The sequence below is a fragment of the Nomascus leucogenys genome, chromosome 13 (genome assembly GCF_006542625.1).
Source record: "Nomascus leucogenys isolate Asia chromosome 13, Asia_NLE_v1, whole genome shotgun sequence".
NCBI lineage: Eukaryota > Metazoa > Chordata > Mammalia > Primates > Hylobatidae > Nomascus > Nomascus leucogenys.
Window position 1 is genome coordinate 92,749,691 of NC_044393.1, and position 16,876 is coordinate 92,766,566.

General features: G+C 36.3%; 1 protein-coding gene across 1 annotated transcript; it reads left to right on the forward strand.

Moving 5' to 3' along the window:
* The first annotated feature begins 5,787 nt into the window (after nt 1-5,787).
* Nucleotides 5,788-6,741, forward strand: LOC100604011 (olfactory receptor 2F1-like). The gene is given in 1 exon segment (XM_012512163.1): nt 5,788-6,741. A coding segment is annotated over 1 exon segment (954 nt).
* The last annotated feature ends 10,135 nt before the right edge of the window (nt 6,742-16,876 follow it).

The window sequence follows — 16,876 nt, forward strand, 5'->3', positions numbered from 1 at the left end:
GCCTGGGGCTGTACCCTTTCTTCTCAGCATGCTGCAGAGCTGTAGGGAGCTGGGCATGGATGGCACCCTCATCTTGGAGATCAACTCTTCAGGGTTAAAGAAAACTCTAACAGACTAGTTGGTGGAATGATTGCATAATTTCAAAATACCAGATGTTTACAACAAATATTAACATACATCACTGCCTAAGAATTTACTATGAGTAACATGTTTAACTTCACTTAAGATCTTGCCTTTCCCTGTGTTCCTTTTAAGAAGGGGAGAGGAAAAGGTAATTTTAGAACAGGGGCCACATCTGCTGGAAGGCAGACCTGAATGTAGAGAGCTACAGAGACTGGCATGGAGCTTTTTGGCTCATAGATAAGGGGTTAGAATATAAATTCAGAGAAAGGAAGGCAGGAACGTCTATAGCCCAATTTTGTCTACCTCATCCAGATAAAGGCTAGTCCAGGTTTGAACATCTGCTAGCATGGTTCTGTGAATTTTTCACTCTTCATCTTCTTCAGGTGACATGTATTTTCAGTCAAAGATATTATAAGATGGTAGTCGATTGAAACAATAAGAAAAAGAGTAATGGGTGAATTTACCGAGATAGGATAGGTTGAAAAACAACATTTAATTTGTTGCAATTTAGATTTAATTTTTATAATAAAGAAAATAGATTCCATGGAATCAATGAATTGATTTGCTTTACTAAGAAAGATCATGACTGATTGAAATTTAACTGTTAAATTAGGTTTTTTTGTTATGTAAAATGAACTGTTTGAGGAATCTAAACACTTATTTTTTTGGTCTTTCTTTGTCATTGATAGAAGAACATTTCAGTCCTGATATTTGCTGTAACTAATAATTACTGGATAAACAGAGAAGGCACATGGAGAATCTTTTACCTGGGTTGAACAAAAGTAATTTTGTTTTCTTTTATTTATTTGTTTGACAAATAAAAATTGTATATATTTATGGCATAGATTTTAAGAAATCTCGTTACAAAAATAATATGTATGTGATGTGATGCATATATTAATTAGCTTAACTTAGCCATTCCAATAAAGGTAATATTTTAACTAGAAAATTTTGAGCTTTGCTATTCATACCTCTTCTCTGATTTTTTTGCTGTAATTTTCAGGTTATTTACATCTAAAACTCTAGTTTTTACTATTATGTGATGTAAAGGATCAGTGTAAGCTGTTATACCAGTTGATAATGTTTAGGTACTTTATATTATAAAAGTTTCATTTAGCATTATTGCATTTTTAAACATTTCACAAAAAAGGACAATGTTCACCATAAATGTAATACATTTCAGGCATTAGAGACAGGGCTTTAAGAAAGATAATCATTCACAGAATATTTCAATAGCACCTGTCTTACTATATCACCCATTGTTTTCTATTTCTTATGGTCACAGTGATTATCCTACATTCACCCCAATTCATAAAACACAGGAAACAGGAATTCCTTTTTTCACTGTGATCCTGTTTATGGAGGTGAACCACAGGGTATGCCATTTTTCAGTACTGTGTTCTGAGCAGGCAGCATGAATTGGTTATTTTCAACAGTCAAAAGAAAGCTCAGAACACATATAGAAAAAATTGATTTGATGTTTGTTGAGTATGAAAATGATATAACTCTAAGAATGTAAAATAGAATTTTATTGCTTACTAAAGGAACATTAGATGCCTGGCAAAAAGGTAAGGTTGTTGGTGTTGAACAAGTACTGTGAAGAGCACAAAAGTCACACTTGTACACCACAAAGAGCTAAATAGGACTATTAGCTGTGTTCATTGTCCAATACTGGTTTTGTAACTTGGCTGCATGCTTGTATTAAGAGGTTTTGGTAGTTGTGTTTGTACAGACAAATTGAAGAAATATTCTCACATTTTTTCCTTAGTTAGTTGACTTCAATGAATGTCACTGGTGTAGGGAAAGTATAGATTTCACAAATTAGAGCATAAAGATCAAGCTCTGGCTTCCTATAGGAGTGGTTGGATATGAAGCACGTTACCTGACACCCAGTCCATTCACCTTGACATAAGAATAGAAAGCCAGTTATATTCAGCTGAAAGGTGAGCCCAGAATAATATGGAGATGGTTTTAACTGAAAGTGCGTTAAAATCATCTGGCTCATACATGTTTCCTCCTTCAACTGGCTTTCCAAATGCAGATGATATTTACATTTTCTTTGTCTAACATCAGTCCATAAACATTAGAAACAAGATATATTTTTTGAATATTAATTATTTTGAAACCCACAATAGCCATGGAAAAACACAGCAAACTTGATGGGTTAATAAAAATTAGCTAACATATCAGTGAAAGATATTTAAGTATTAGCAGCCGATTTTAATAAAAGACTTTGCTGGAAAACACAGGGCATGATAATAAATGCTATAGTTAATAAAATAAAGTTAGTCATAGAAGAAGAGCAGATTATGGATTGGATGAAAAGTATTCTGCCCAGGATAAACTTAAGTCTTTAAGCACTTAGACATTATAGATCTTTTTGTGCTTAAAAATGACATAAATATTTGTATTTTATATAATTACCTTGGAGGTAGAGTGTAGGATTTTTGGAGTGAATGGAAGTTACATTAGGGAAATTTACAAGGAAGGTCTGGCAACTCTAGAAGATGGGAATAAAGAGGGAAAGGGTAAGTGTGGCTGAGAGTAAGGAGAAGATGGGGGAGATATATAATAAAGGAAGAGAATGTATTCTGTGGCATACAGAAGAAGAGGGAAAAATAAAAGATGATTCATTGAGAGAGTAGGAGAAATCTAATTCTGCTGATAGTAAAAAAGAACTCAGGAGGGAATTTCATTTGTGGATAGAGGAATACAGGCATCGGTGAGATATTTAGGAAACATTCATTCAGTTTTTTCTGGAATACATTTGGAGCTTTGAAGAGAAATCTAGAAGGTAAATGTAAAATTGAGAGTGATCCATATAGAGTTGATAGTAATTATTATAGCTAGAAATAAAAAGACTTCCAAGAAAAACTGTAGAAGTTGAGTACAAGTTCTGAGCACAGAACCTTAGCAAATGCTCATTGAGCAGAGCAGGAGAGTGAGGAAGGTTAAGAATTGTGACAAGGTAATTTCGATTGGAGGAAAATCAGGACAGAAGTCCATGACAGAGTTGAGAGTTTGGAGGAACAAATAGGTAACATTGTTAAAAGTTAAGTAAAGAATGCAAATAGAATAAAAAAATCTCTGGAACTGATGATGGCAGGTTATCAGTAACCTTTAAGTTTTCAAATTCTATAGATTAGTGAGGGTAGAAATGTTTACAGTCTCAGGAATAAATATTAGGAAATAAATCCAGACAATGGATTCCAATCATTAGAGATGTGAAATGAAGGGGGATTTAGAATGCTATATACACAGGAAAGCTTCCTAAATTGAGATGCCTGTATATTTTCTTTTATAATGAGGGAGAAGGAGTTGCTCAGGAGCAAGAGGAACCTGAGGATAGTAAAGAGGGAGAGTAAATGAAGAAAGAACATTCTGAAAGAGCATGAAATCAAGACTAAGGATCATCAGTAAATAATGGACACCTGCCTGTTTCGGCACTTCTGCAGCTTTAGTCCTTCAATTCCTTTAATTTCATCAAGGACCCTTCAGCTGGCCAATATTAGGCACATTTCACACATGAAGAAAATGAGGCTCAGAGAAGCTAAGTATCTTGCTCCGAGTCTCAGGAAGCAGAACAAACAGATGTGGATCTAAAACAGGAGCTGTTAGACTCTGAAGTTCACACTTTCTCTGAGATGAGACACTGTCACTCATTTGTAATGTGACAAGGACTTAGTGGAGAGACATGTTGGGTGGCTGAGAGGAGCACAGTGAGTCACGGGCTTGCAGGGTCTCCGGTGCGGCAGAGGAGCAAATGATAACGGTGAAGATCACTATGTCTTTTCCCTCGTGATAGGTCAGCTCTCTGTGAAAATTAAGGGTAATATTCACCCTAAAAATCCATCATCTAACAACGATGACACTTTATAGGTGTTTGCCACGTTAATGGAAAAATGTCTAATTCAGATGCAAATTTGGAATCTAGTCAACAATATTTGACAGGTTTTCTTTTAGTGAAATGTTTTTGAGGTTTTAGAATTTAAATTTGAATGTCTCTTTGAGGAAATCAAATGTATTCTCAGCCTCATTATCATTTGAGAAAAGCACCCTGAGGGGTGCTGCTGGGAGCGTCAGGACAGAGCAGTAAAGGCGGAAATGTTGGAGGAGAAGGAAGGTCTTGAGGAGGACATTAGGGAGAGTTTAGAAAAAGTGGATGTGAACTATGAAAAGGATGAGCATGTCTGGAACTACATGTTTTGCTTAATCCTTTATCACATAAGAGAGTTGAGCATTGACAGTCTTCCCTTGCAGGTAAGAGACCCTAGTCTGTCCGGACCTGTTTCTGCCCTTAATGCCCCCTGCCTCATTTCTTTCCTACTTTCCCTTACTGTGAACACTGCAATAAAAAGAACGCTCATGAAGAGGCAGACATGGAATAAGAAGGAATTGGTTCTAATTTTTTTTACAATGTAATTTGTTTTTATTTAATGTTCAAAATTGATGCTATCACATTAGTTTTACTGACAAAGGACTTGCTGAGCAAAAGTAAGAAGGGAATCTCCATTCCAATGTACATTCAGGTGAATTCATATCTCCTCTGTCTTGCACAATGAAGAAGAGTCCTTAGACATCTGCTTTCTCTTCCTCCCTCGTATCTAAAAAGCCTAAGCATTCATATCCATGTTTGTTTTCTTTGGTGGCCATAGCAACAGCAGCAAGTTGAAAAGAGCAAAAAAAAAAAAAAAAGAGACCGAGGTACAATTACAATCCCATCCCACAAAAAGGTCAAGGGCTACCTGAAAGACCGGTGGGCCCCAGGATCCTCAAAGCATCCAAGCCATCCCTATACTCTCAGGTATGTTACAGGTTGTCTCCAGTTTTATTTGTATCTGAATTTCTGGAGAGGATGCAGGGAAAATCGTGTTTGTTGACACGATTTTAACACAGAGATCATTTTACTACTAAAACCCATGAATCTGTAGTTGTACTACCAGTAACAGTTCAAAAAGTACTTTCCCCATATGTTATTGATAGTAATTATTATAGCTAGAAATAAAAAGACTTCCAAGAAAAACTGATGTTAAATGAACATCAGTTCAAAGAAAATTTTGATGTTAAATGTACTCGTGAGTTATGTAATAATGTCCTCTTCTATATATAATATTTATCAATAAACCAACATCATGAATCTGCCTAATAAAATCAGGTTTAAATGTAGGTTTCCGGTTCCAGATTTTTCCTCCAGGCCTTGCTTCTTCCAAAGCTTTCCTTTTGTAGTAGATTTACACATTTCATCAAGATGAGTCTAGTTGACATGTTTAAGGTAATTTGTTAACTTTCCAGCCATATTCTTCTTCATTGCTTATCATTTTACTGCTGGTTGTCATTTGCAATTCTCTCCTTGCCCTGGAATCTGAAGTAAGTTGGTAAAGATGTAGAATTCCTAATGTTGCAATGCATTATTTCCAGGATTTAACTGGCTTCCCTGATATCAAATTGTGTCTTGTAAAGGCCATAGTTTGTCTCTCTGATGCAAAGTAAATGTAATGCGTGTTGGGTCAAGACTGTCTTTTTGGCCAATAAATGATCTGAAGTACCTGCCTAGGACTGGCTGGCATGTACAGAATGCATTCAAACAAGTTATTCTTATAGTTATTCAACAGCTTCTGTTTTTTTCTGACTCCCTTCACAGATTATTAATCCTTGAATATTTTAATGGGAACACATAACCAGACTTGGGTGAGTGAATTTATTCTCCTCGGCCTGTCCAATGACTGGGACACTCAGGTCTCCCTCTTTGTCCTGTTCTTGGTCACATACCTCATGACAGTGCTGGGGAACTGTCTCATTGTCCTTCTGATCAGACTGGACAGTCGACTCCACACTCCCATGTATTTCTTTCTCACCAACCTCTCCCTCATTGATGTCTCCTATGCCACAAGCATAGTCCCTCAGCTGCTGGCACATTTTCTTGCAGAACATAAAGCCATCCCATTCCAGAGCTGTGCAGCCCAGTTGTTTTTCTCCCTGGCTTTGGGTGGGATTGAGTTTGTTCTCCTGGCAGTGATGGCCTATGACCACTATGTGGCTGTATGTGACCCCCTGTGATACTCGGCCATCATGCATGGAGGGCTGTGTGCTAGGTTGGTCATCACATCCTGGGTCAGTGGCTTCATCAACTCTCTTGTGCAGACTGCTATCACCTTTCAGCTGCCCATGTGCACTAACAAGTTTATTGATCACATATCCTGTGAACTCCTAGCTGTGGTCAGGTTGGCTTGTGTGGACACTTCCTCCAATGAGGTCGCCATCATGGTGTCTAGCATTGTTCTTCTGATGACACCCTTCTGCCTGGTTCTTTTGTCCTACATCCGGATCATCTCCACCATCCTAAAGATCCAGTCCAGAGAAGGAAGGAGGAAAGCCTTCCACACGTGTGCCTCTCACCTCACGGTGGTTGCCCTGTGCTATGGCATGGCCATTTTCACTTACATCCAGCCCCACTCCAGTCCCTCTGTCCTTCAGGAGAAGTTGTTCTCTCTCTTTTATGCCATTTTGACACCAATGCTGAACCCTATGATTTACAGTCTAAGAAATAAAGAGATGAAGGGGGCCTGGAAGAAACTATTATGGAAATTCTCTGGGTTAACATCAAAACTGGCAACTTGACTCGTCAAGATGACTTAGAGAAAACAGCTTTGCTTCAGTGTTCTCCACCCAGCTTAGATCTGACAGGCATAAACTACGTTGCCCTGGCAACCAGGAAGGAGATAACATAGCATGTACTGTGGATGTTATGTAGGAGGGTGAGTGGTTGAGTCGGGGAGTGAGATGCGGGGTATTTTTATGTCATAGCAGCATGATTAGTGGAGTATGGCACTGCCCCCTTAGACCTGCCACGCTTATTTAGTCTCCATTTCTTTGTCTTGATAGTAATTGGAAGAAACTGTACCATATTATTGTACAGCTATTATTGTATTATTGTATTACTGGGTTTGTTACAGTGTTTGTAATCATGGACCTATTCCTAGATCTTACACTGAATAACTGGTTATTTTTCCATATTTCAGAAAGGTCATATTTTGGGTCAAATGCATTTTCACAATTGCAAGTTTGCTCACAATAACACATGATGTAAATAGCCACATGCATTACATTTGTGATTCATGGAGAAACATCAATTAAAGATCTTGTTTCACTCTGATCACAATATAACCAAGGGTTGTTTGTACACAATGGCAATACTGGCTAAGGAAAAGCTGAGAGTCATTAACTGCTAAATAGTGAATACACAATTTTGCAAGAAAATTATTGCATATGCATATGATCTCATTTAAAAGCCTAAAGCAGTCTAATCTCTGAAAATTCAAGAAACTCTTTATCTGAAATTTTGGAAAGAAAATAAACAAAGAAACAATCAGATGTATAAAATACCAAAGATGTAGTTAATTTCAGAAAAACAGATTCCTTGGACAAGCCAATGAATAACAATATGGCTTTAATATGAATTTTTGAAAATCAGAATCAGTCAGTCTGCTGTGTGGAAGTCACCCTTATGTCCATTTTAAGAGCCTTCTCCTACCCCAACTCACACACATGCAATAAGGCCCTATTCAACCTTTGTAAATCTAGTGAGCTGGGATTTCTGAGAGTGCAACTCACCTTTGGTGAAAAACATAAATATGGTAAAAAAAAAAAAAAAAAAGTGGGAAGAAATACTTGAACAGAGGACAGGAAAGAAGAAGAAAGAGAAAAATATATAATGATAATGGGTCTCTTTACTTGCTTAAAGAGTCTCAAAAGGGGGACGCTCCTTGCCTTTGTGTCTTCGTTAGCTCATTTGATTTGCAGTTTTTCCATTTGTGAACACATTATCACACAATCTCAGAGTCAAAACAAAGTTGAAGGCTCATACGTTCCAAAATCCATTTGACATGTCAATTTTACCATAAAATTGAACTATTTCTAAATTTTGTGAGATAGGCAGATATCCTAAAAGGAGTCAATGATACTGGACAGAATTTTTGTTGGTACTAATTCAATAAATATTAATGGAGTTTCTTTTAACTTGTGACGATGAATGATTGCGACACTACACTCAGTAAGATACAGTTCTTGCAATCAAGGATATGACCACATAGTAGGAAAGACAGACAATGAAGCAATTATAATGCAGTGAGTTAGATGTTACAGTGGGAGTAAGCCCAAGAGCTTGTAGGAGTCAACTGGCATGATTTCAGAGGACTTGGTGCATGACGGAAGCCTTGGACTAAGATCTGAAAGCTGAGAACATGTTATCCAGATGACAAACAACCTGACCAGATAATAATCTATGCAAAAAGCTAGGAGAAAGCATGGAACTACAAGAATGTCTGGAAGCTGCAATTTTGGGCAGAGGAGAGGGACAGACATGAGGTTGACCCAGCAATCCCACTGCTAAGATTTTTCCAAAGGGAAAGAAGTCATTATATGAAAAAGACACTTGCACACGAATGTTTATAGCAGCACAGTTCACAATTGCAAAGATGTGGAACCAACTTAATACCCATTGACTAATGAGTGGATGAAGAAAATGTGGTATATAAACACTATGGAATATTACTCAGCCATTCAAAGGAATGAAATAATGTCTTTTGCAGCTAATTGGATAGAGCTGGAGGCCATTTTTCTAAGTGAAGTAACACAGGAGTTGAAAGTCAAAAACTGCATGTTCTCACTTGTAAGTGGGAGCTAAGCTATGAGTACACACAGGCAAACAGAATGACATCATGGACTTTAGAGACTCAGAAAGGGGAGGGTGGAAAGTGGGCTAGGGATAAAAAGCTGCACATTAGGTACAATGTACATTACTAGAATGTACAGTGCAGAATTCACTATTACATAATTCACCCATGTAACAAAAAAACACTCGTACCTCAGAAGCCCAAAAGCTATTGACTTTATTTATTTATTTATTTATTTTTGAGATGGAGTTTGGCTCTGTCGCCCAGGCTGGAGTGCAGTGGTGCGATCTCGGCTCACTGCAAGCTCCGCCTCCCAGGTTCATGCCATTCTCCTGCCTCAGCCTCTCGAGTAGCTGGGACTACAGGCGCCCGCCATCATGCCCAGCTAATCTTTCTGTATTTTGAGTAGAGACGGGGTTTTACCGTGTTAACCAGGATGGTCTCGATCTCCTGACCTTGTGATCCCCCCGCCTCAGCCTCCCAAAGTGCTGGGATTACAGGCATGAGCCACTGCGCCTGGCCGAAATAAAAAAGAAAGTTTTAAGAAAAATTGTAGGCAAGGGTTAAATCATGTAGGGCTTTGAAGGTGAAATTGTGTTCGAATTTTTTCCTGATAGCAAAAAGGATATATTAAGGGATTTTAAGCAGGTAAATTGCTTGATATAATATTATTTTTGAAAGATCACTAGCAGATTAATAAGAGAAGAAAAGAGTAGAGGCAAGGAGGTCAGCCAGGGAGTCATTCCAGTAATGCTAATTATATAACAAATGAATCTGAACTAAAGGAGTGGCAGCGGGGAAAAAGAAAAGTAAATAAAGACATGTACAATATGACAATGTTACTGGGGATTAAGCCCTACCTAGGATGATTGCTTTCTGAGGCTTAGCACCAGGGTCCAGTAGCACTAATTACTTTATTGAATAAATACACTATCAAACAAAAATGCTTTCTAAAAGATCAATTTTAAAGGCCTTTCTACTCAGGCTAATGACAAATACAAAAAAGGCAGATATGTTAGTTTAACATATTTGGCTGATTTTATACAGCACTTATATATTTTATTTCACAAGTATATTATTAAATGATAGAGAATATCTAATACAACCATTTCTACAGAACTGGGAAATGAATTTCTAAGAAGGGAGGATTTTATAGACCCCATCTTTTATACCCCCCCAACAGTTTAACTCTAAAGAGGATAAAGCCAATGACTTTCCTCACAAGGATATGCTAATATTTTGTCAAAGATTTTTGAGTCTATAATTGTAAAGAATCTTGATCTTGGGTTTTTTTCTTGTGATGTCTTTGTGTGGTTTTGGTATCAGATCAAGACTAACTTCATAAGATAAATTGGATAGTTTTTCCTCCTCTTCAATTTTTTGAAAGAGTTTGGAATAATTTTGTGAAAATTCTTCTTTAAACATTTAGTAGAAATTATTTATGAGGGCATCTAGTTCTACATTTTTCTTTGTTCAAGGTTATTTGATTATTCAATTTCTTTACTTGTTATAGATCTATTTATATTTTCTGTTTCTTCTTAAGTCAGTTTTAATAGTTTGTGTCTTTCTAGGAGTTTTTCAGTTTTATTTAGGTTATTAAATTTGTTGAATATAATTGTTTACATTATTATCATATAATACTTTTTATTTACTTGAGGTCAATCATGATATTACCTCAATCCTGCTTTCAGTAATTTGAATTTATTTTTTTCTTGTTAGTTCAGCTAAAATTTTTTTAAAAATTTGATGTTTTCAAAAAACCAACTCTTAATTTTGTTGATTTTTCTAGTTTTTCTTTCTTCAATATCACTTATTTCTGCTGTAATCTTCATCATTCCCCTTTTTCTGTTTGATTTGAATTTAATTTGCTCTTTCTTCTAGTTTCTTAACATTGAAGGTTAAGTTGTTGATTTGGATCTTTTGTAGATAGCATTATTTTGATTATGTTTTTAAATAATTCTGTCTTTTGTTTGGAGTGTTTAGTTCATTTACTTTTAATGTAATTACTGAAAAGATTTATGTCTGCTATTTTTCTATTTGTTTTCTATGTGTCTTATATATTTTCTGTTTTTCTATTCCTCTACTACTGCCTTCTTCTGCATTAAATAGATATATTCTAGCATTCCCTTTAATTTATTTGATTTTTTCTTTACTATATATTTGTTAGGTTTTTTTGTTTGTTTGTTTGTTTTTGTTTTTTACTGGTTGCCCTGGAAATTAAACTTAAAAAAAAAATCTTGTTTGGATCAAAACCAATTTCATTTTAATAGTATACAAAAACTTTGTCCCAAAATCTCTCTATTCCCTCATCCCTTCTTTGTACTATTATTGTCATATAAATTACATCTTTATGCATTATAATCACATTAGCACAGTTCTATAATTATTTCTTTATGCAACTGTCTTTTAAATTGGATAGAAGAGATAACATTATACTGTATTTTATATTTACTTATGTATCTCTTTACTGGTAATCTTTACACTTTCATATAGATTTAAGTTGCTATCTAGTGTCATTTTTTGTTTGTTCGTTTTTGTTTTTGTTTGAGACGGGGTCTCACTCTGTCGCCCAGGCTGGAATGCAATGGCGTGATCTTGGCTCACTGCAACCTCTGCCTCCTTGGTTCAAGCAATTCTCCTGCCTCAGCCTACAAAGTAGCTGGGATTACAGGTGCCCACCACCATGCCTGGCTAATTTTTATATTCTTAGTAGAGATGGGGTTTCACCATGTTGGCCAGGCTGGTCTCAAACTCCTGATCTCAAGTGATCCACCCACCTCAGCTTCCCAAAGTGCTGGGATTACAGGCATGAGCCACCATGCCTGGCCGTGCCATTTTATTTCAACAATAAACTTTGGTTTTAATATTATTTATAGGGGATGTCTTCTAGTGTCAAATTCTCTGTTTTTTTTTAAATATGTAAAGTACTTTATGCTTTCCAGATTTGTTTTCGGATTCCCATTTTTCAGGGATAGTTTTGTGAATATAGTATCATTAAGTAGTCAGGGAAGACCTCTCTGATTAAGTGACATGTGAGTTTAGCCATTAAGGATTGAGTCTGTTAGAGTTTGCAAGGAAGAAGAAAGTCTGTTTAAAAACACTATTAACTGAAAAGTATTTTAAGTTAATATTTAAAATGGGATTCAGCAAGTTGAAAAGTTAAAGGAAGTGCAGTGAGTTGGAGGCAAAGGAGCTAAGTGGAGCCAGCTCTTGTTAGGCTTTGTTGGCCAGTTGAAGGATTTGAAGCTTTTAGGTGCAATGGGAAGACTTAGACAGATTTTAAACAAATAAATAATGTAATATTATATACCTTTTAAAAATGTCATCCTGGCTGTTCCTCAGAATGTAGAAGAAGAGGAAAATAAATCAGGAAAAGGGGACAGACACACCTATACTTACATTAATGGCTATGCAGTGCTAGACCCAATCTACCAAATTCCTGTATTTCATTAGACATGTGAAAATTGAAAACATGGCCAACTCTCCAGTGTACACACATAGTGAGACCAAATAAGAGTGATGCTGGTGTTTCACCTCTGCAGCATACTCCCAGGTAAGTAGATAAGGCGAATGGAGTCTCAGTCAACTGTGCGTCTGTTGGAAATATCTGCCTCTACCCTGAATACAAGTCCATTGTAGGATTTCCGAAAGGCTCCAACAACTTCTCTTCCAGAGCTCTTGAATAAACTGCAGATTTAGCACGTAAGCAGAATTGGAGAAGTATGAAAAGAGGCTATGGGGGCCTAGCACACCACTCCCTAGAGGGGAAGAGGAAGGCTAGAAGGCTCTGACAAGTTAAATGACCAGCATAAATTCCCAAGGGCAGAGACAGAGAAAAGAGCAAAGATAGGAAGGAGATGCTTTGGGTAAAAAACAGATGGTATTAATAGGCATTGGTTGGTTAATCTGCCTCATAATTAATGAATTTAGTTCATTTGTGGATTTTTATTATCTATTTTTTAAATTTTCTTTAGTTTAAAAGAATGAAGAATGCAAATTAATCTCTGTGTGATATTTTATCCACTCTGCTTATTCTTCCTACAAATCCAGCTGTGCAGGAGATGAAAGAATTTCAGTTGACCACCTGTGGAACAGCAAGTTTGTGAAAAACATGTTTCCAAGGTTGAAAGTGAAACACATTTATGTTCATTCAGAGGATTACTGATTTCAACAACTTTCTATGTTACATCCTTGCCTTGAAAAAAAAGTGTTTGCTATAGTTTAATAAAAACAAGCAAAATACAACTTTCATAGTCTTTAAAGATTGAAAACAGAAAGTTTAAGATGTAATATGTAAAGTGTTCACAGTTATAAGTTTGCACTTCGGTAGAGGTTTTGAAAATCTCAGAGAGAGAGAAAGAGTGGGAGGAGAGAAAAGGAAGAGAGAGAGAACTGAAATCTAATGAAATACACTAAACTAATAATGTTGCCTAATGAACAAGAAAGTTACAATAAGGATTTCAGAAACCGATCTATCAGGACATCAAGCGAGATAACCAGCTTTTGTAGCTAATTGAAAGATTTCACTCAAACATTTGCTAAGTTTCAACCTTTTCTATTTACTCATTGATTTAAAAGAAGCTATGGGAAGGTATGAAGAGATGATTTCTAGCAATATGGCTTCATTTCTCCTTGATTTTGTTTCTCTCTTGGGGTGCATTGTATTCTATATCAAGTATAATTGGATGATGACTTACTGAGATATTATTTAAAAATTTTAAGATGGGTGGTTGAACTAGAAGTTCTGATAGCCCTCTTCTAACCCCAACTGTCTGGAAACTGTGATCCTTACGCCTACTTTTGGCCTTTATAGCTGCAAGAGTATGGATGCAGTTGCTGTTGAGGGAGTTCATACTGCTATGGAACTTTAGTCTCTAGAGATTCTTCTCTCTGTTATGTTTCTGGCCATGTGCCTGGTGGCAGTCCGGGGGGCTTTTTTTTATCAAGCCCCCCTCAACACTGTAGGCACATGGCAGCATATTCTATATGCTTCTTATTTAATGACAATGTTTTGTAGGATTCTATTAGAAAAATAGATGTTTATTCGCTTTTTAAGAGCCAAGATGTGTCTAGGAACTTTTAAGAAGGGCTTTAGGGGATTTCCATAAGATTCAGAAAAATCTGAAAGAATAGAGTGAGTTTAGCTAGTATTTGGAGTTACACATTTCAAACTTTAGAGGCCTCCTAAATCCTATAACTTTGTATCCATTCTTTTCCTCAAAATATAGATATGATGATACATATTGTGCAAATAAATAGAGTTTAAAATAGATGTAACTTATTAAACTCAGGCAGCTGGTATTCTATACTTAGAGCCCAGATTCAGTTCAGCCCGGCCTGTCTGATTCCAAAGGCATCATAAACCTTAACCGAGATGCCCCTTTCAAAATACATAAGTGTGCTTTGACACTATTTAAGTGTTTTGTGTGTGGATCAATGTTTAGCTGAAGTTTGAAAAACCCACAGAGCTGTAATAATACCATTGTACTTAGTAGATTTTCAGTTGCAAGTGATAAAACTCAAAACAAACTGGCATAAGCAAAATTAACACCTAAATACATTAAATATGTCACTGTGGAATATAGCAATAAAGTGGTATCATAAGTAAGTGAATCGAGAGCCAAAAATATTTTATCAGGTATGTCTGCCTTTCTATATATTTTTCTTTGCTTTTCTCTGTGGGACTTATTCTACTCTATTGTTCATAAATTTCCTCCATGACAGGGGAAAAGTAACATTGGAGGTGTTGTCATGATAAGAGATGTATGTCATGACAAGAGAGACAAAATCTTGAATTGTCTGCTAGTTCCAACTGAAAAGTCTCAGGATGGCTCCAAATTGGCTCGGTCTGGGTCATATGGCCCTCCCTCAACTAAGCCCTCCATTACAGGTTTGAGGCACTTTGACTAGACATTAATATTTTTTGTTGACTTGAATAATTTTAATATATGAAGACTTATTTTATAGCTCATCATATGCTCTATTTTGGTAAATGTTCCACTCACATGTGAAAAAAAATGCATTGGCAATGTTTCAGTCAATGACAGACAACATAAATAACAGAGGTCTCCTAAAATTATAAAATTGCCAAAAAACTACTATTGCCTGGTGACATTGAAGTAGTTGTAACATCCTAGGGCAAAACATTACTCACAGGTTTATGGTGATGCTGGTGTAAACAAATTTGTGTTGCCTGTTGTATAAAAATATATCATTCACTTATGTACAGTACATGTAAGGACAACAGCTGTGCTTCAGTTAGGAGTAGGCTGAGGCAGACATCCAGTATAGCATGACACAGCAGGTTTGGAGCGCAGGTCCACAATCCTGTGCACTATGTAATCATATTTATGTAGCTATTTAAAGGAACATGTTTGTGTGAGCTCATATCTGGCTTTGAGCCACTGTTGTCTGTGAGAAATATAACTGCACTGCTGACTCTGTAGGAGGGGGAGAGAATAAAGCCATGTCCCAACTCCCTACGATCCATCAAGTGTTCTTTCAGCTACCTGCCACCCATCCACCAGCTCCCCTTGGACCCCAGCTCAGGTTGGAACCTGACAGTACAGTACATAATACTTGATAATAAACAACTGTTACTCATTTATGTATTTGCTATACTATACTTCTTATCATTGTTTTAGAGTATACTCTTACTTATAAAAAAATTACTTGTAAAATATCCTCAGGCAGGTTCTTCAGGAGCTATTCCAGAAATAGGCATTGTTATCATAGAAAATGACTGCTCCGTGCATGTTATTACCTCTGAAGACATTCTAGTGGGGCAAGATGTGCACGCAGAAGACAGTATTTGATGAACCTGACCCTGTGTAGGCCTGGGATAATTTAAGTGCTTGTGTCAGTTTTTAATTAAAAATTTTAAAAAGTAAAAAAAAAATAGTAAAAATTTTAATAACAGAAAAAATATTTTTGTACAGCTGTACATGTTTGTGTTTCAAGCTGTTATTACCAGGGAATAAAAAAGTTAAAAAAATAAAAAGTTTATAAAGTAAAAAGTTTACAGTAAACTAAGATTAGTTTGTTGTCAAGGAAAGAAATATTTTGTAAAAACTTCAGCGTAAGATTAATGTATGGTGTTTATGAAGTCTATAGTAGTGTACAGTAGTGAGTACAGTCACTCACCACTCACTCATGGACTGACCCAGAACCACTTCCCATACTGTAAGTTCCATTCATGATAAGTGCCCTATATAGGTGTACCGTTTTAAAAATCTTTTATACTGTATTTTTACTGCATCTTCCTATTTTCATATGTTTAGATACACAAACACTTACCACTGTGTTATAATCACTTACATTATGCAGTACTGTAGCATGCTTTACAGGTTTGTAGCCTAAGAGCAACAGGCTATACCATACAGCCTTGGTGTGTAGTAGCCTATACCATCTAGGTTTGTGTAAGTACACTCTACGATGTTCACACAATGGTAAAATCACCTAAGGACACATATTTCAGAATGTCTCCACATTGTTAAGTGAGGCATGATGGCATTCTATAAATGTCAATTAGGTCAAGCTTGATAGTGTTGTTCAAGTTTTGTATTTCCTTACTGATTTTTCCCTTTCTACCTGGTGTACCAATTATTGAGAGAGGTATTGAAATCTCTGACTATAATTGTAAATTTGTCTGTCTTCTTGCATTTTTGTCAGTTTTTGCTTCATATTTTTTGAATGTCTGTTAAGTATGTAAATATTTCATTGTTCTGCATCCTTCATGAATTGAATCCTTTATGAATAAGACTTTAAGTATAAATACTGCATTAATTTCCTTCCCCTATTTAACAGCAGATGTTTTGGAGAAGAAATTGTATTCCAATAAACTGAATTTTAAGAATGTAACTTCTTTTTTCCTTGATTTCCGTGCACAGCTGGGTCCCACTGTGGTCCTCATGTCTGGATGTATTGTTCAAGCAGAGGTTGGATGGTGATTTGGCTGAGACATTCTAGGGGGACTTTATGTTCAGATGGGTGGGCTCTCCATATGCCCTACGAATCATCTTCTAATCCTTCATTTCCATGACTGGTTATTTCTACATCTTTAATGTGGTCCTTGGAAGCTC